The sequence below is a fragment of the Nicotiana sylvestris genome, chromosome 6 (genome assembly GCF_000393655.2).
Source record: "Nicotiana sylvestris chromosome 6, ASM39365v2, whole genome shotgun sequence".
In the NCBI taxonomy this organism is placed as follows: Eukaryota; Viridiplantae; Streptophyta; class Magnoliopsida; order Solanales; family Solanaceae; genus Nicotiana; species Nicotiana sylvestris.
The window spans coordinates 191,332,327-191,350,787 of record NC_091062.1 but is presented as its reverse complement, the minus strand read 5'-3'; the positions used below and the strand labels follow the sequence as shown (position 1 = coordinate 191,350,787).

The 18,461-nt window shown below is 36.5% G+C and overlaps 3 protein-coding genes across 3 annotated transcripts; 2 read left to right on the top strand and 1 right to left on the bottom strand.

Annotated features, from left to right (window-relative positions):
* Window positions 1–1,106: 1,106 nt before the first annotated feature.
* LOC104218989 (large ribosomal subunit protein uL18) lies at window positions 1,107–5,020 on the top strand. The gene is made up of 9 exons (XM_009769617.2): window positions 1,107–1,268; window positions 2,298–2,367; window positions 2,457–2,548; window positions 2,759–2,885; window positions 2,988–3,067; window positions 3,156–3,272; window positions 3,967–4,101; window positions 4,246–4,415; window positions 4,731–5,020. The coding sequence occupies exons 1-9, from the start codon at window positions 1,266–1,268 to the stop codon at window positions 4,843–4,845; spliced, it is 909 nt and encodes a 302-aa protein (XP_009767919.1). The 5' UTR covers window positions 1,107–1,265; the 3' UTR covers window positions 4,846–5,020.
* Window positions 5,021–6,020: 1,000 nt separating this feature from the next.
* Window positions 6,021–10,104, top strand: LOC104218978 (pentatricopeptide repeat-containing protein At3g02330, mitochondrial). Its single transcript, XM_070150167.1, has 2 exons — window positions 6,021–9,079; window positions 9,301–10,104. Exon 1 carries the CDS (start codon window positions 6,042–6,044, stop codon window positions 8,652–8,654), a length of 2,613 nt encoding a protein of 870 aa, XP_070006268.1. The 5' UTR covers window positions 6,021–6,041; the 3' UTR covers window positions 8,655–9,079; window positions 9,301–10,104.
* A 966-nt stretch (window positions 10,105–11,070) lies between these two features.
* Window positions 11,071–16,057, bottom strand: LOC104218962 (ribonuclease 2-like). Its single transcript, XM_009769592.2, has 9 exons — window positions 15,714–16,057; window positions 15,333–15,361; window positions 15,160–15,233; window positions 14,737–14,838; window positions 14,621–14,624; window positions 13,840–13,931; window positions 13,036–13,197; window positions 12,345–12,441; window positions 11,071–11,335 (listed from the first exon to the last, which is right to left on the bottom strand). The coding sequence occupies exons 1-9, from the start codon at window positions 15,941–15,943 to the stop codon at window positions 11,304–11,306; spliced, it is 822 nt and encodes a 273-aa protein (XP_009767894.1). The 5' UTR covers window positions 15,944–16,057; the 3' UTR covers window positions 11,071–11,303.
* Window positions 16,058–18,461: the final 2,404 nt, after the last annotated feature.

Here is an 18,461-nt window from a genome sequence, read left to right as displayed (position 1 = left end):
TACTTTTCTAAATAAAAGTCTCAAATATTAGGAAAATAATTAAAATGAGTATTTCAAAATATTAGAAAAGTAAATTAAATAATTATATATATATATATATATATAAATGACTATTTTGTACAATGTGAATTCTTTTTTAAAGGGATAAAAAAGGCGAACGACATTTCGTTAACAACTTATTTGGATGGTTGTTACATATCGTTTTATAATGTATCGTACCGTATTGTATTGTATTGTACTGTTAGTTTGATGAATACAATGTTTGGATGGATTGTGTCGTTTTGTTGTCGTTTCATGGTATCACACACCAGTAATATGATGAATAAACTTGCAATATTATAAAGAAAAATTATGATACGATGTATAAAAAAGGTAGGGTAAATGATAAAATAAAATTATTTAATAATAATGAAGGGTGAGATTGAGAGAAAAAGACAAGATAACGACGCGACCATACCAAATTGGTCGTTAAATAAAATGGCACATTTCATCGTTACGTAATGACGGATTTAACGATACGATACAAATAAAATTTAAGTAACAATCAAAACAAAACATTGTATTTAAAGTAACAATACGATACAATACAATCGGTAACAACCATCCAAACAAGATATAAGAGTCTTCGTGCTTTTAATATAATATAGATATTTTGGTACGTGTCAAATAGTTAAATAGTTAACAATATAATATAGACGAGGGATTTTGGTATGTGTCAAATAGTTAACAAACTTTAGCTTTCAGATCCAAAAGGAGTTACGGAAAAAAAAAAGTTCAATCAATATAATTAGGAAAATCCTGTCGAATTCCAAAAACCGCAACACCCAAAAAATACACGAGACTCTAAACAAAACATAACAAAAATTGAAACCTAAAAGGGCTGTACCGACAATAGGAATAGATAATAAATATCAGTAATTGCAAAAATTATACTTCTAAATGTGAGTTCCTGTTATTTTTTTCAAAGTTTATGTTAAATCTAACCACAAAAATTGTTAAATGTATGATGAGACTAAAAGTGCTTAATTGTTGCAAATGTAAAGACCAAAACCACTCAAAATAATATTTAAGGGACTATTTTAAACCTACCCAAAAAATAAAGGTGCATTTTATCATTTTCTCGTACGCATCGACTAGGGTTTTAGCCGGAGGTATATGAATTAGCTTCGCAGCAGCAATTGTTCTCCTCTCATTAGCTTCTTCTCATCCCCCTCCCCACTCCCCCTCCCTCGCGGCCGCCGCCGGAGTTTTTTCAAGGAGCAACAATGGTAAGGCTCACAAATCCGAGATTTTCCGATAAACTCATGTTTTTCCTTTACAGTTTTTTCGATGATTTGTTATCTAATTTGGTAGCCGATATTTGGAAGAGAAATAGCAGAGTGTGCTACATTTTTGTTTTCGAACAATAACTTGTATTCTTCTTCATCATAACTCTATAGCTTAATGGTTTATACTAGCTCTCATATGCCTACGCTGTAACTTTTTCCAGTTTCTAGGAGCATCAGTACATTATAGAAGTATTTGCTTATTTACAACTAAAATAATATATACAACTACGCTTCAGTCTCAAACAAGTTTTGGGTTATATATTCTGCTCTATTACTTCGAAAAAATGTTTATTACATTCTATTTCGGCAGTTTTTTTTTCCTATGTTCAGTAGGTAAATCTAGAGATTTACTTAATTTCACACTCATTCCTACACACTTATGTACAAATCTGTAAAGATCTTGTTTTGATTAGTAAAGTATTGGTCTCTACCTGTGATTGTATTGACCTTTAGATTTGGTTTAATATGTAAATCTCATTTTTTCACTTCTTTTGGTTTCATTGAGACTTCAAATATGATCTTTAATGATGTTTTATTTGTCTCTGTTGGATTGGGACAAATCAATGCTAAATGCTATTATGTCAACTATATTGCCTAGAAAATGTCGACAGGTTGATAAAAAGTACAAATGTACCTCAATCCAAAACTTGTTGAGATTGGAGATGAATCCTCAATATTTATTCCGTTTTATCTGGACTCTGCAAATACATAATTGTTTGTCTTTCAAAACCAACTAAGGGTTCTCTAAAATATTTAAATTTTATGCATTTTCTAATGATATATAAATCTCTAAGCAAACTAAAATGACTCTTAAGAAGCACCATACGAAATGTCAGTGTACCAACACAACAAAAGCTTCTTTTAAAGTGTGCTACTTTAAATGGATGCTTGGTGAAGTCGGAACTTTAATTTTAAATTATGATCTGATGCAGTTCTTCTGCTTGACACAGTTATTTTATTATGTTGCAGGCCTTCATCAAAGTCCAGAAGACAAGGGCTTATTTCAAGCGTTTCCAGGTTAAATTCAAGAGAAGGAGAGGTGCAGCTTCTATTGTCTTCATCCCTTTTGTCCTGTTCTTAAATTTGCAATTCAGGACTCACCATTTTCGAATTTTTTTTACCGTGCAGAGGGGAAAACAGACTACAGAGCCAGGAACAGATTGATCAATCAGGACAAAAATAAGTACAACACTCCAAAATATCGTTTCGTTGTCCGATTTGTATCCTAATACTTTTGCTTTACTTTAAAACTTACTTAAATGTGATGGCTTCCTCCTGGAATTTTGTTTATTGTTTTGACATGTATTATCCATTTAATATTACATGGCTGGTTTATGAAATTGTTACAGTGAGTGTGCATCACATGATTGGAGTGATGGGCACAATAGCTGTGCTGGTCCTTTGCTTTGCTTCCTAAACATTTTTTCTAGACTAACAAAGACATAATTGCACAAATTGTGTCGGCTAGTATTGCTGGTGACATGATTCTTGCCTCTGCTTATGCTAATGAGCTGCCTCGTTATGGCCTTGAAGTTGGACTGACAAATTATGCTGCTGGTACTTCCACACAAGATATTATATTTTGTTTGGTTATCTCACTTGAAATTGTATAGTTCTTAATTTCTTATTGAACTGTTAACTCATTTATATTCATTTTAGCCTACTGTACTGGACTTCTTTTGGCACGACGAGTTCTCAAAAAGCTTGAAATGGACGAGGAGTATGAAGGGAACCTTGAGGTAATTGCAGATGTATTGTAGTGTTATGGGCATTTTGTCCTTCTGTAGAGGGCTTTTATTTGTTAACTGGTATTTCAATATTTTACAGGCCAATGGGGAGGATTACTCTGTTGAACCTGCTGAAAGCAGGAGGCCGTTCCGTGCTCTCTTGGATGTTGGCCTTATAAGGACTACTACAGGAAATCGTGTCTTTGGTGCTCTCAAGGTATAATCCTGCTTTTGGTATGGTGCTGTATCACTTAGTCTCTGTCTAAACTGCATTGCAAAATTTCTACTGCTTCCATTATATATCACGTGGATGCTTGACTGGGCATGGAGATTTAAGAAATAAAATATTTTTTACACTTAAGCCAATGAGTTAAAACATACAAAAAGTATCCTTATCTGTCATGCAACATAGCTTCTCACTCCTATAAGATCATACCATTAAGGGTAATATTGAAACCTTAACATTAAAGATTTTCCAAATTGTAGAAATGTATCGATCTTTTTGGAATGAACCAAAGAGGATAGATTGCCATATCAATGGGATAGACGGAGTAATTCTATTTCAAGTTAAAAAATTACTTGGTGTAACAGGTGCTTTGATTATTTTTTGTGAACCATTCAATGAATAGCAGCCACTTGCTTAAATCTCGATGAATATGGTGTTATGAAACCCTGATTACAATTGTCCGAGGAAAGCAAAGAGTGGTTTACTTTCTGACTATTATAATGTGGATTTTGAAGTTAAGCGGAGTCCCTCCCTGCTGTCAAATTGGTCTGTTTCTTTTCTCTTTTGAGATTTGAGATGTATTATTCATGCCATGTGACCGTTTGTTTTTATGATGGATTATTCATGCCATATGATCTTGCATATGTTCTGTAAATAAATGCAAGTCTTTGCTTGGTGTATTCAGGGCGCATTGGATGGTGGAATTGATATCCCTCACAGTGAGAAGAGGTTTGCTGGATTCAGCAAGGATTCTAAGCAACTTGATGCTGATGTTCACCGCAACTACATTTATGGTGGTCATGTTGCTACGTACATGAAGGTGAAACAGAATGGCTATATGGACTCCTTTTTTAGTTTATTATAACCATCGAATCCATGCAAATGCTCAATGGAGTGTTATGATGTTGATGATCTTGCTACATCTAGGTGAACACAAAGCTAAACCTCTTCCCTCTGTTTATAGACACTGATCGAAGATGAACCTGAGAAGTATCAGTCACACTTTAGTGAGTACATCAAGAAGGGTCTTGAGGCTGATGGCCTCGAGGAGATGTACAAGAAAGTTCATGCTGCCATACGCGCTGATCCTACCTTCAAGAAGTCGGACAAACAGCCTCCCAAGCAGCACAAGAGGTCTGACATCTTCTTTAGTTTGATTAACTCATTATCTGCTTTTTATGTGCTTCCTGTTTATATTAAAAATTTGATATATTCATACATATTTTGTATGGGTCAAAGTTGACAAGCACTTTACTCTTATGGTTGAAGGATCTCCAATTCCTATTTCTCATTGAAATATGGAATTCATTTTATGTTTGCCTACTTTGTCTTTATTTCTAGAGTGCCATGTAAAAAATGTGGCATATGTGCTGACCATTCCAATTGTATATGCTATCTTTCCTTACTATGCTATCTTTCTGCATATTCATTTTTGGATACTTTTTGCAGGTACAATCTAAAGAAGCTAACTTATGAGGAAAGGAAGGCTAAGTTGATCGAGAGGTTGAACGCCTTGAATTCAGCTGCTGGAAATGACGACGATGATGATGAGGATGACGAGTGAAGTGCAGTACAAGAATCCTGAAATATTGTTGCTTATGTTTTTATCATACTGTGTTTTTGCTTCTTTATTGATATCTCAGTTTTGCATGCTCAGTAGAATGAGAATTCACCAGTTAGACAATTTACAAGATTGTAGTGCATGTATTCCAAATTCAACAAAGAACTTTTTCCCCTTATCATCCTTGCATCACTTGGGCTACTATGATTGTCTTGGTCTTTATCCAAGTTGTATTGATTCCCTATCACTAGGACAGTCACTGCTGTCAACTTCTATGCACTCTTTTCCAGTCCACTGAATCTCCAGACCAACTTTATCTACTGATTATACTAAACCAATATATGCACGTCATGATTTTCATATGCATGATTATTACTTGATTGTGGTTGGGTGATTCATTTTCACCTTTTTTAAAAGGTGAAATTGCATAATTTAGTGTAAACATTGGTGGAATTAAGTTTTACCCTTTTCTCCCCACAACATTGCCTCATCCTTGTATGTGACATCAAATTACTTTCAGCTGCAGAGCTACATCCCAAAATCTATTGCACAAGTAATAACCAAGGAAAGTTTTTAGTATGTGCTTACCGGTGAACTGGCAAAATATTTGGTAAACTATGAGGACCCCATATCATCATTAGCATCCTATATTATTGCGACAGTAGTATAAAAATACCCAGCTAGTAAATGAGCTTCAGGTGCATAATGGGATTAAGCTATGAAATTCCTTATTTACTAGTACGATTACGGCTTGAACTCGTGATCTATAGGTCGAACGAAGACAATTTTACTGTTGTTTCAAGGATCCCTTCATTTACTAGCAATCTATCGGGGAAAAAAAAATCAAACTAGGTGGTCAAGCAAACTATGTATCAGCATATTCAATTTTGTGGATATGCCCGCCTTTTCTTGGCGAAATAGTTAACTAGGAGCACTTTTTAATTGTGTTAATTAGAATGAAGAAATTTGGAGTTCGAAAATCAAACCTGCTAGTGTTTGGTCCCAATTCGGATATCGATATTTAATATTTTCAAAATAAAGTTCAGATTTTTCGAAAGTAGAATATACTTAAATGGAATACTATATGATAGTAATTTGTAGTAAAAGAGGAGTTAGTTGTCTTTTCAAATAGTTGTTAATAAGAGTATCGTATAAATTGGACCGGCGGGAGAATTAAACAATCTGTCACCCGCCATAGCATGATTTCAAAAGTTCATCGCCCTGCACTTAAAACACTTGCAGTAGCAAATCAAATGCACCCAAACTACAGGAAAACCTTTTCCCATATATTCCAAGAATGTGCAAAACAATGCACCCAGGACCCAGGCAAGCAAGCCCATGCTCGAATGATAATATCTGGGTTTCAACCCACTATTTTTGTCACTAATTGTTTGATTCAGATGTACATAAAATGCTCCAATTTGGGTTATGCTGATAAAGTGTTTGATAAAATGCCTCTTAGAGATACAGTTTCTTGGAACGCCATGATTTTTGGGTATTCTATGGTTAATGATATGGAGAAGGCAAAATTGATGTTTGATTTGATGCCTGAAAGAGATGTAATTTCTTGGAATTCTATGATCTCGGGGCATTTGCAAAATGGTAATTATCAGAAATCAATTCGAGCTTTTATGGAAATGGGAAGAGATGGTATTGCTTTTGATAGAACAACTTTTGCTGTTGTTCTGAAAGCTTGTTCGGGTTTGGAAGATTCTATGTTAGGGGTGCAGGTGCATGGGATGGTGATCAAGTTGGGTCTTGCTACTGATGTGGTGACGGGGAGTGCAATGGTGGATATGTATTCGAAATGCAAGAGGTTACATGAGTCGATATGTTTCTTCAATGAGATGCCTGAAAAGAACTGGGTTTCTTGGAGCGCTTTGATTGCAGGTTGCGTTCAAAATAATGAATTTGCTAATGGATTACAGCTGTTCAAGAAGATGCAAAAAGAAGGGGTAGGGGTGAGTCAATCTACTTATGCTAGTCTCTTCAGGTCTTGTGCCGGGTTATCTGACTTAAAATTGGGTTCTCAATTGCATGGTCATGCATTGAAAACTGATTTTGGATCTGATGTCATTGTAGCGACTGCCACTTTGGACATGTATGCCAAATCTAACAGTCTGTCTGATGCTAGGAAGGTATTCAACTTGTTGCCAAGTCATAACTTGCAATCTTATAATGCCTTGATTGTTGGGTTTGCTCGAGGTGATCAAGGATATGAAGCTGTATTACTATTCAAGCGTTTGCTGAAGTCTTATCTTGGGTTTGATGAAATAAGCCTATCTGGTGCATTTAGTGCCTGTGCAGTTCTCAAAGGTCATTTAGAGGGAATGCAGCTACATGGGGTAGCTTGTAAGACTCCCTTTTGTTCGAATGTATGTGTTGCAAATGCCATTATGGACATGTATGGCAAATGTGAAGCACCACGTGAAGCTCGACGTCTGTTTGACGAAATGGAAATAAAAGATGCAGTGTCTTGGAATGCAATAATTGCAGCTCACGAGCAGAATGGACATGAGGATGAAACTTTGATACTATTTTTTCGGATGCTTCAGGCAAGGATGGAACCAGATGAATTCACTTATGGTAGCGTTTTAAAGGCCTGTGCGGCTCGTCAAGATTTGAACATTGGCATGGTGATTCACAATAGAATCATAAAATCAGGGATGGGGTTGGAGTGCTTCATTGGGAGTGCTGTAATCGATATGTACTGCAAATGTGAAAAGGTAGAAGAGGCAGAGAAACTTCATGAGAGAATGGAGGAACAGACAATTGTTTCTTGGAATGCAATCATATCGGGCTTCTCATTGCGTGAACAAAGTGAGGAAGCTCAGACATTCTTCTCTAAAATGCTGGAAGAGGGAATAAAACCTGATAACTTTACCTATGCAACAGTTCTTGATGCTTGTGCCAATCTAGCTACTGTTGGGCTAGGAAAGCAAATTCATGCTCAAATTATAAAGCAAGAATTGCAGTCGGATGTGTTTATAACCAGCACTCTTGTTGACATGTACTCCAAGTGTGGAAACATGCAGGATTCCAGGTTGATGTTTGAAAAAGCACCAAAAAAGGATTTTGTCACATGGAATGCTATGGTTTGCGGTTATGCACAACATGGTCTTGGAGACGAGGCTTTGCAGATCTTTGAAAAGATGCAGCTTGAGGATGTTAGACCAAATCATGCAACTTTTCTTGCGGTCCTAAGAGCTTGTGCACATATTGGGCTTGTTGAGAAAGGTCTGCAACACTTCAATTCAATGTCTAATAACTATGGATTAGATCCTCAATTGGAACATTACTCATGTATGGTTGACATACTAGGGAGAGCAGGCCAAATTAGTGAAGCTTTGAAGCTTATTCAAGACATGCCTATTGAGGCTGATGATGTGATCTGGAGAACTCTACTTAGTATGTGTAAGATGCACGGTAATGTGGAGGTAGCAGAAAAAGCAGCAAAATTTCTCTTGCAATTGGACCCTGAGGACTCATCTTCTCATATACTTTTGTCAAATATTTATGCTGATGCAGGAATGTGGAAAGAAGTTGCCGAAATGAGGAAAGTGATGAGGTATGGTGGGCTAAAAAAGGAGCCAGGTTGTAGCTGGATTGAGATCAAATCTGTGCTACACATGTTTCTTGTTGGGGACAAAGCTCATCCAAGATGCAAAGAGATATATGAAAACCTTGACGCATTGATATATGAAATGAAGCGAGCTTCTCATATACTAGATGATGAATTTTTGCTCAGCTGTGAGGCCACAGAAGATGAGCATCAATACCTGTTTCCAGAATGCACAGTTTCTTGTTTTTAGACCAATTTTGTTGGGAACCTAAATCTGGTTTGTGATTGTGATGGCGGTATGCAAGGAAAAGAAGCTTCCCTCAGGTTGACCCAAGCAAAAGATTGGGCTCGATTGGGGGTAGTCAAGAGCAATATTAAGTTAGACGTGCTGGACCCCTTCAACAACAACACACCCAGTATATTCCAATTGTTAACTACCTATTGGCCAATCCTTGGACTTTACTAGAATATCTTCAGGCCTCAACCAAATTATGCGCACACCCCGTGGAGAACACGGATCGTTAAATGTTTAAGTAACAACAGATCCTTCTACTGTTTGACAAAATACACTTCTGCTGGTCAATAGGAAAAGGACTAGTGTGCATATTTGTAAGATGGATCTGGTGAGAAGGACTTGACGTTCAAGGAGGATTTCAAGAAGGGAAGTTATCACAGGTGAGTTTCTGATGCAATAACCGTTCTCTTTCTGATGTCATCGCCTTCTAATTGATCCTGAGGAGCAGATTAGTTAGTTTTTCTGGATTTCTTAGCCATACAATTGAAGAAAGGAATAGTGGTGTCCTTATTGGCTTGAGATCATACTTTCCAAATGCAGCAGCAGTTGTTCTGCTAGTCACATGCATAGCTTGAATGCACTTACTAGCCTGCATCATCAGGTCGTGCCATACGCTAAGAAGGTGGTCGGGAGGAAAGGAAAAGATGGAGAAAATTGTCCTCCAGATTTGTTCAACAAAAAGAATGATTCAAAAGGCAATCAATAGAAACTATAAAATGCTTGGGACTGCAGTCTTGGGCTTTCCACTACATTATTTATCTGAGAAATTCCCTGATTCTTGGGATCTTTATAGTAATGGATAAACTTTCACAAATCTGACTTCCAATTTTACACCACGATGAAATGAAAGTGAGTCTAAGCGGGACAAAAGGTGATTGAAATAAGAGCAAGAATGACCAAAGCCAGAGAAAAAGGGAGGGATCTTCACTCTGAGGAGTCAGATTGGGGTGATATTGCAGATTGACTGTTATACTTCAGATTTGGTGACTGGTTTCTCTACCATATCGAAATGTTGCTTCTTTACATGGATGAAGCGACTCTTTAGCTGAATGACGAGATGTATTTTCATGCTTGGCATGGAGTTTTTATCGTACTTCTAGAGTACCATCAACTTTATATAATCTCTACCCTTTTTTGGGGGTCTTTCGTTCAGTTTTTAATAATTCTGTCGATCAATTCAAAGTATGAAAAGACCTTCACTTTGACCTGTTCCAGTTATTTCTGATGATGACATATAAAAGGATTCTTTCTGCGATAACGAACATGACACAACCTCAAGTACAACAATAACATACCCAGTATAATCTCACATAGTGGAGTCTGGGAGGGTAGTGTGTATGCATACCTTACCTTGTAGAGATAGAGAAACTGTTTCCAATAGACTCTCGATTCAGGAAAGCATAAGCACCACAATAATAATAATTAAAAAAAAAGGAGACAACACCGAGAAGCCATGCAAAAGCAGCATAAATAATAACAAGATAGTAAGATGATCGCAATGTAATAAACGATAGGTAGTCAAAGAAATCTAATACCAACCAAATGTGAGAGTACGTACTAATACTACCGGTATGAATAATCTAGACTACCTAACCTACTACCCGAATCCTCGACCTCCATGCCTTTCTATCAAGGGTTGCGCCATGTCCTGCCTAATCACCTCTCCTCAACTCTTCTTCGGTGTACCTCTACCTTTCCTAACCCCCCCCCCCCCCAAATGTCAACCTCACATCTCCTTATCGGGATGTCTGTGCTTCTCCTCCTCACATGTCCAAACCATCCAAGCATTACTTCCCGCATCTTGTCCTCAATAAGGGCCACACCCACCTTGTCTCGAATAGCTTCATCCTAATCCTATCTAACTTGGTGTTCCCGCACATCTATCTCAACATGCTCATCTCTGCTACCTTCATCTTCCGGTGGACATGGGACATGACACAGCCTTCAAGTGAGATGTTAATTTGCATTTTGCTGGTAGAATGCTTTACATTCTTATACTGTAGTACCATGCTCCTTGCGATGGGAAATGCCAATGAAGAACTGGACAATGAATATACGACTATATAGGGATAACAAAATAACAAAAGAAAACCATGCCACCTCTTCCTCCAAGCACTGATTTTACATAGAGAGGAACCATAGAACAATAACAACAACAACAACAACCCAGTATAATCCCACCAGTGGGGTCTGGGCTCTGGGGAGGGTAGTGTGTACGCACACCTTACTCCTACCCTAGGGTAGAGAGCTTGTTTCCGATAGACTCTCGGCATCCCTACCTCCAAGAACTCCCCACCTTGCTCTTGGGGTGACTCGAACTATTAAAAAATCTTTGTGCACTACAAATTAAAAAATCTTTGTGCACTACAAATTAAAAAATCTTTTATGAGATGTTTCTTTTATAAGACCAGTAAAGTACATCAACAACATCTCATAATCTTACAAGAACAATGTATCTCTTATAAATAGCAAGTTGAAACTTGTAATGTGCTAAATTTCTTGGAAAAGCAATAAAGGTCTGATCTTGCAACCCTTGTCAGATTTTACCTGATCAAATCAGACCATCGCTTAGATCATGAAACTTCTGTCAGACTATTGCTCAGGTCAAGAAACTGCCTTTGTATGGTTGTTAAGCCCTGTGAAACCAAAAGACTATGAATACCCTGAAAAAACATGTGAAGATGAATTAAACATTTGAAAGGATACGGTTGGAAAGAGCAAACATGTGTTTTCATACTCCTGATCTGATCTGAATAATTATACAGCTCCTAGGTCAAAATCAGACCTGAATGCCTAACCTAGTTGCCACAACCTATTCACTACTCTTGGGGTTTAACTTCGAGTTGTTAGTCTAGCTACCTTCTCAGATAAATGCAAAAATCAATAGTAAGTGCACTGCAAAGCAAAGCTTGAAACTGATCCTGGCCACTTATTTGTTACCTTCAGGATAAGAAAGAAATAAGCTTCTTAAAAAGCTGAAAGATTGCATGAAAGAGAGCCTATGGCAGGGAGTGTTCCACAGGTGAGCAAGTGTGATGAAACAAGAAATACACACACATCTCTTCATTAATTTATACCAATAAATGAAATAAAATACAGAAAGGAGCTTTTCTAAATATTCTGAAAGTGGGCACTAAAATGTAAGCATGAAATTCAGAAATTTTGAGAAAAAGATGATATATTCCAATGAATAGTACATGACCTTTTATAAGACATGTAGTGGGTCAACTTCAAGTTTTTTTTATTTGTTAGGTCAACATGTAATTAAATCTCATAAAAAGGTGGTACATTTATACAAATAAAATAAGGAGATCTAAAAAGACAGCGATGCTAGACAATTTATAAGCGTGGCTACTCAATCATCAACTAATTCTCGGGTACTTGGGGGTCGATAAAAGGAAATTCTATGACTACAAAAATGGTCATCCCATTGCTGCTTTTATATGTATAATTAAGGCTACAAATCTATGTATTGGTTGGCTAGTCATCTTACAAAGTACTGCATCATACAAATCAACGGAACATGCTGACATTTGACCTTCCAATAGTTGATCGGATCGTAAACTAATCAAGCTTTAATCCCATTCAGATGACCTAATCCTATTAAATATAGATGGCCGTCCAATTATGGGGATTTGAACTTACCCCATGATCCATATGCTGGCAAGCTGACGTACTGAGGACACGACCCAGAAGAGACTCTGTCACGTCTAATGATAGATCCACTCGCACAGTCACGAGGCTGTAAAAGAAACAAGAATTAAAGTACCCTTTCACTTTGATGCTAGAAATGGGAGTTTTGGGGATGATAATCTGACAGTAGACAATTAGACATTGTTTTGATAGTAAATTAAACAAATAGAGAATTAAACGTAAGATTAACCAAGCAGAGTTCAGAATTAAGATGTCCGTTTAATCTGCTAACATGAAAGATGAATGAAATGGAATGGAAATCGTGAGACAATTAGGTATTGTTTTGATAGAAAATTGGGCATAAGATTAACCAAGCAGAAATTCAGTTTTTTTGGGGGAAATGAACATAGATTCAGAATTAAAAAATCTGTTTTACCTGCTAACAGGAAAGATGAATGAAATCAGAATGATCATGAATCGTACACATCTAAATTGTACACTCATGATAGCTACTGGTTGCATTTGGATAAGGAAAGAAGTTAACAAACAAGAAGTGTACTATTGAAGGGCATAATAATTTATGTCGTGAACTAAACAATAGCAAACATCTTAAATGAGGCATCAACATCGCCTTATAAAATCAAGTAGAGCCGCATTAAGCAAATCTTGCAATAATTTATTCAGAGGATTAGAGAGAACCAACCTGGAAATCCTTATAGAAGCATATCCGAAGTTCCTCCACATCATCACCCGAGCATATCAACTCTGGAGTTGCATGGAAGGCATTTTGAATGGCAGTAATGATGCCTCCCAGTGGATATTTCTCGGAATTTGACGGTACATACCCAGCTTCAAACAGAACTCCCTGGTTAATTTCAATTTTTACAATGATGGTCAGCTACCAGACAAATACACTATGTAATTATATACTGAGTAAGAGGATGAACATATAAGTTTTCAACAAAATGAAATGAAGTCGTACTGACCTTTTAACAAGAAAAAGAACATGGAATGCTAAAAGAATGTTAAGTAATTCAATGCTTCAACATACCCAGAAAGTTATGATGCAGTTAATTAAGAAAGAATTCAGCACACATGCGAGAAGTTCACCATTTTCAACACTCTGTGCCAACTTATAAAGTCCAACTGTTAACCCTCTAGGTATATTGCTACGAATAATTTCCAGCAGGCTGCGGTATACGTTACCACAAACTTGTATATCTGATATTGTAGACGATCATCTATTTAAAAATTCATATCAGCCAAGAGAAATTTTCTTAGGAAAGAAACTGATAACATCCGTGATTTAAGTTTTCATATAATATACGAACCAAGTTATTCAAGATGAGCAATTACACTGCTGTTGCGTCTGATACATCTAATAATTTCATGGCCCCAATATTGAATATATGCAAATAAGTAACTGAATCAAAGTTTAGAATCAATAGAAAATATACAAGAAGGCAAACTTTATTGCAGTAAATAAATAGAATAACAATCAACTTACAGTGACATTATATTTGAAGTAAACATTCAAGGTCGTTAGGAAGTACTCATACTCATCATGGACAACTGGATAAGAACATGTCCCGTGTTTTTCTGCAAACAATGACATAAAACTATGAAAGATCACACTACATATAGAGAACATCATTTACCCGTCTGACTTTTGTCCCTATTAAGTTTTACAAGTGTAACAAACACAAAATTTTGAGCTTTGGGTTGCAGTTGGTAGACTGGTAAGGCCCTTAATCTCTCCATATCATCCATATTACAGTTAGGTGCTTGCTTAAGAATTAAAGGACAGTATGTCCTTCTGAAGTATTTTAAGGGTTCTTTTTGGTTGCCAGACAAGAGAGAGGATAAAGAGCGGATAATGGTATCCCACATTTAGTGGCAAATAACACCCCAGACTGGCCTTAACTTTGGATTAATTATCTGCAAACTTTCATATGATATTCTGTCCCTTTCTTTTTCTTTTTTTTTTTGTTTTTTTTTTGGGGGTGGGGGGTGGGGGGGTGGGGGGGGGTAATTTTAAAGAAAAAAAGGAATATGTAAAATGAGAATGTACAAGAACATAAACTTTTAAGGTAATTAATATCCAGGAAAAGAAGGAACCTATATTGTTCAGAGATGTCAGCAATAAGGTCTTTTCTATTTTGTAAATCCTTCTGGTAAGTAAAGAATCTTGCTTCTCTTTTTAATCAAACTTATATAATAGCTCAAAACCATCAATTGTCTTGCGAGGTATTATAAACTGAATATAAAATAAGGCAAAGAGTGATTACCCCACTGAAAATGAATATCCCCAGGGTCAGATACAATAAACGAGAGGACATGTTAGTTCCTTGAATTGTATTGAATTCTTTACCAATCATATAGTACGAGTAACAATGAAAACCACCTCATGAGCCCAAAATGTTCCTTTTCCATGATGGCAATTTGAGACGGCCTCGCAACTAAAAGAAGGCCAGTACTTCCTCAAGGGTTTGAGCAATGTTGAAATCTACAGAATGAATGGATATATAAAGCTCATAACATAAATTATTTCAGAGTCAGTATTGATGAATATTTATAGATGAATAGGCAGTAGAAAAGGGATACACCATTAAAGCTGAAGAAGTATAAGCTTCTTTATTCAGTCTCAATGCTGAATTCTCAATATTCTAATTAGATCAATGGAGTAAACATTAACAGTTCCACCAATTATTTCTCTCTTCAAACAGATCTTTATCTAAGCAGTTAACAGTTCCACCAATTATTTCTCTCTTCAAACAGTCCTCGCAGAATAAAAGGGTGGTGCGCAGAAAAAAGGCTAGCAATCTACCTCTTTCTTATCAAATTGGGGACCAGAACAGCAAGCAGGCCAAGTTCCATCATTGTAATCAGCCCAAAGTCCATCTGCAGTACAATAAACCTTATTCATATATATCCAGCTCTCACAATACACAACAAGGAAAAACATAAATATGCATCCTTTCCAATCGGAGCACGACTTACGAATTGTGAATTCGGATAGCGAGCTCGAGCTGAACAAATACACACACACACACACAAAAAAAAAAAAAAAAAAAAAGAGTCAGCCTCATCCTCTAAATATTATCAAAAAAGTTTAAGTTCTACGCACTGATGGTGAACAAAATAGTTACACAATCAGGTCACCTATTAACTAATTAAAGTTAAATATCTGATAAACACTAAAAGGTAATCTGGTAAAATTGGTAACTAACACGCTACCACTAGCTTATTAATTTAATAAAATTTGTCAGATATAAGACAATTTTACAACCTGAGAAATAAATAAAGGCAAAGTGAAAGAAATCAACCGGTCAATTAACTATGCTTTACTATCAGTAAACGGAATACAATCCTATGATTTACCGGCAACAGGCATTGGAGGAACAGCAGCGAGTTGTATTGCGGCAAGCGGTGGCTGGCCAAAGGAGAGAGAGTTTGAAGTAATCAAACTGTCTCTGGTGTACTCCGCTTCGCTTTCGTAGTAATCCTTCTTCTGCATCCCAACTACAGTTGATTCCTATAACAGAAAATGCTACCATAAATAGAGCTAGCAATTGCATACAGAGAATCGCTTTGATTGGAAGCGAAGCCATTGCTCTAGCTCACTACTATGAAGGGGACGGCGGAGTTTGGCTTGTTGACGTTAAGTAGTTAACTGACGAAGTATCAGCTGTAGAGTTTGTGAAACGTAAACTAATGCGACTTATAAATCGCAATCGTCAAACACGACTTACGCGCAATCACAAATGGGGCTTACATATGCCAATCACAGAATGGGACTCAAAGACAGAGCCAATTCTGACTTTGGTGGTTGTAATATTTAACTAAGCATATTTAATTTTTTAGTTAATTAATTTGTGCACTTTTTATTCCTTTGCTTGTGAATATTCACAAATTTATTGATTTATTAACTGTTATATCAGTTAATTACTCATGTATTACATTAAGTTTGTAAAGGTAATCCATATTTGAGAATTATATAGTTTTAAGAAAAGCTAATTTAAGTTATTACTCACAATTTCTTATAAAGGATTAAAATGGAAAAAGGGTAATTTGTTCAAACAGTCGGCTTGCCTAGCTCACACTAGTAGGCGCTATCACGACTCCCGAGGGTGGGAAATGCGGGTCGCGACAAGTACATTGGAATCACAAGTACGAATACGTTCATTTCATAACCTTTCATACCATGTTTGTAATATAATATTTGAAAATACAAAAAAATTAGTTTCACTCATAATATTTAGTTTTATATTAGTTTGTTTTAATCTAGAGTGATTTTTACATTTTTATAGATACATTGTATTATTTGGTCTTTTTAGCCTAAGTTTAAACCCAAAAAGATATGGTCCAACCTAATTACCCTTAGCCCATTCTTCCCAACCCATTAGCCCACTTAAGTGCAAGATTTAATCCTAGCCATCAATTTCTTTCTAATCTAATGGCCACCATCCCTTCCCACCACCATATAAAATACCCAATTATAGAAACTCTATCCTAAGTTTTCAATTCCTAGACCTACACCCTAAGAGCTGACAACCGCAAGAGACCAAAAAAATAGACGGAGGAGGCAGATTGTTTGTTTGTTCTTGAATTTCACCAAAGAAGCAGCCATTTTCCGATTCCCTTTGTAATTCCATCTTCCCATTAAAGAGATAACTAATCTCAAAAGAACAACAGACTCCTTACGGGAAAAAAAGTTGCGTGCAGCATTCCCAAAAATACAGACACACACACATTTTTATAAGGGGGTACGAAAATAACAGGGGAGGGGATTCATTTTTTTGGGGAGAAGAGCTTCCTTTCTTTTCTTGGATATACACGACACACAAAAAACTCAAAACAAACAACACGCACACACAAGGATGGAGGAAATAAAATTTGGACAGAAATTTTAGTCCAATTTTAGATTCTGATCCATTTATTTTTTGTTTCAAAGAAGAGTTTAGAAGGGTTTCTAGAATTAGCTTAATGGGTATTAGGTATTGGGCTTAAGGAATGGGCTAGAAACTTGGGCATTTATGACTAGTTATGCTTAAAATTAGTTTAATTAACTAAAAATCTATCCATATAGAAATATTATCAAAATATTAATTAGCCCTACTTAAGTAAAAATAATTATTAAAATAAGACTGACCGTTAAAACAAAACTATTTTTTTGTATTTTTTCAAGATTAAAAATGACTACAGAACATTAATGAACCTATTTTTTGTAATTTTTATTTTTGCAATAAAATAAAAGTAAAAGAGTAAAAATGAGTTGAAATCGCTATATTAGGCCTAAATTAAATATTTATGTGCTAAAATATGAAAAATCTTGGGAAGGGTCAAAAATCACATGTCTACAGCTGCCTCTCTTTGGCTGGAAACGCGAAGAGTTTTCAGACAAAGAACGACTAGACATGTTTTTTGACCCGAACCTTATTTGGAGAGACTAAAACTAAGAGAAAAGGGGAATGTGATCGAGCCCTGATATCTGAGCTGCCTACATATTCTTGGCTATAAAGGAATCATGTCACATGTAGTTCAGAGGTGAGTGAGATGATGGAGTATACCGAGGTGGAGAGCCGGTCGAGGTGCTGTTCCGCCGAGGTTTCGGTCCGCGATCCTGATATTACATCAAAAATCAAAACATGAAAAAGACTAGCTAAGTCTATCAACTACGAGTTACAAGATTTATATCTATAAGTCTTCAGAAGCTTGATCTTGAGTCTTGAGTGGTTCTTCACGCAGACTTTGGATTTGAACCTTGACGCTTGCTAGTTGCAGGTGCTAGCTCGTTCTTCTTCAGCTTTTCAGATCAAAACCGGGCATGCAGTGCTTGTGACCTCGGCCATGTCTTGAGCAACCAACATCTTTCATCAACTTCTGCATTTGAATTAACTTGTTGCCTTTCTCTCTTTTTCCCTTATTGTGACTAGCTTCTGTTGATCACTTCGAACTGTTGACTCGCATTCTTGCCACGAGCTTCTTTTGTTGCTGACTTGAATTGTAATCTGAGATGCTTTCCTTTTCTCTAGGTGGACGCCTGATTGCTGAACTTGAACCGTCTTCCTTTGAACATTGCTGCTTTCCCTTCGTTCTTCAGGTGGGCTCCTGATTGCCGAAACTTGA

Coding starts and splice junctions, on each gene's coding strand:
- LOC104218962 (XM_009769592.2), bottom strand. CDS start 15,943: ATGGCTTCGCTTCCAATCAAAGCGATTCTCTGTATGCAATTGCTAGCT. Junction 13,198..13,839: donor ACTTCAAATATAATGTCACT/GTAAGTTGATTG, acceptor GAAATTAACCAG/GGAGTTCTGTTTGAAGCTGG. Junction 12,442..13,035: donor GCTTCTATAAGGATTTCCAG/GTTGGTTCTCTC, acceptor TTTCTTTTACAG/CCTCGTGACTGTGCGAGTGG.
- LOC104218978 (XM_070150167.1), top strand. CDS start 6,042: ATGATTTCAAAAGTTCATCGCCCTGCACTTAAAACACTTGCAGTAGCA.
- LOC104218989 (XM_009769617.2), top strand. Junction 3,273..3,966: donor GTGTCTTTGGTGCTCTCAAG/GTATAATCCTGC, acceptor TGGTGTATTCAG/GGCGCATTGGATGGTGGAAT. Junction 4,102..4,245: donor ATGTTGCTACGTACATGAAG/GTGAAACAGAAT, acceptor CTCTGTTTATAG/ACACTGATCGAAGATGAACC.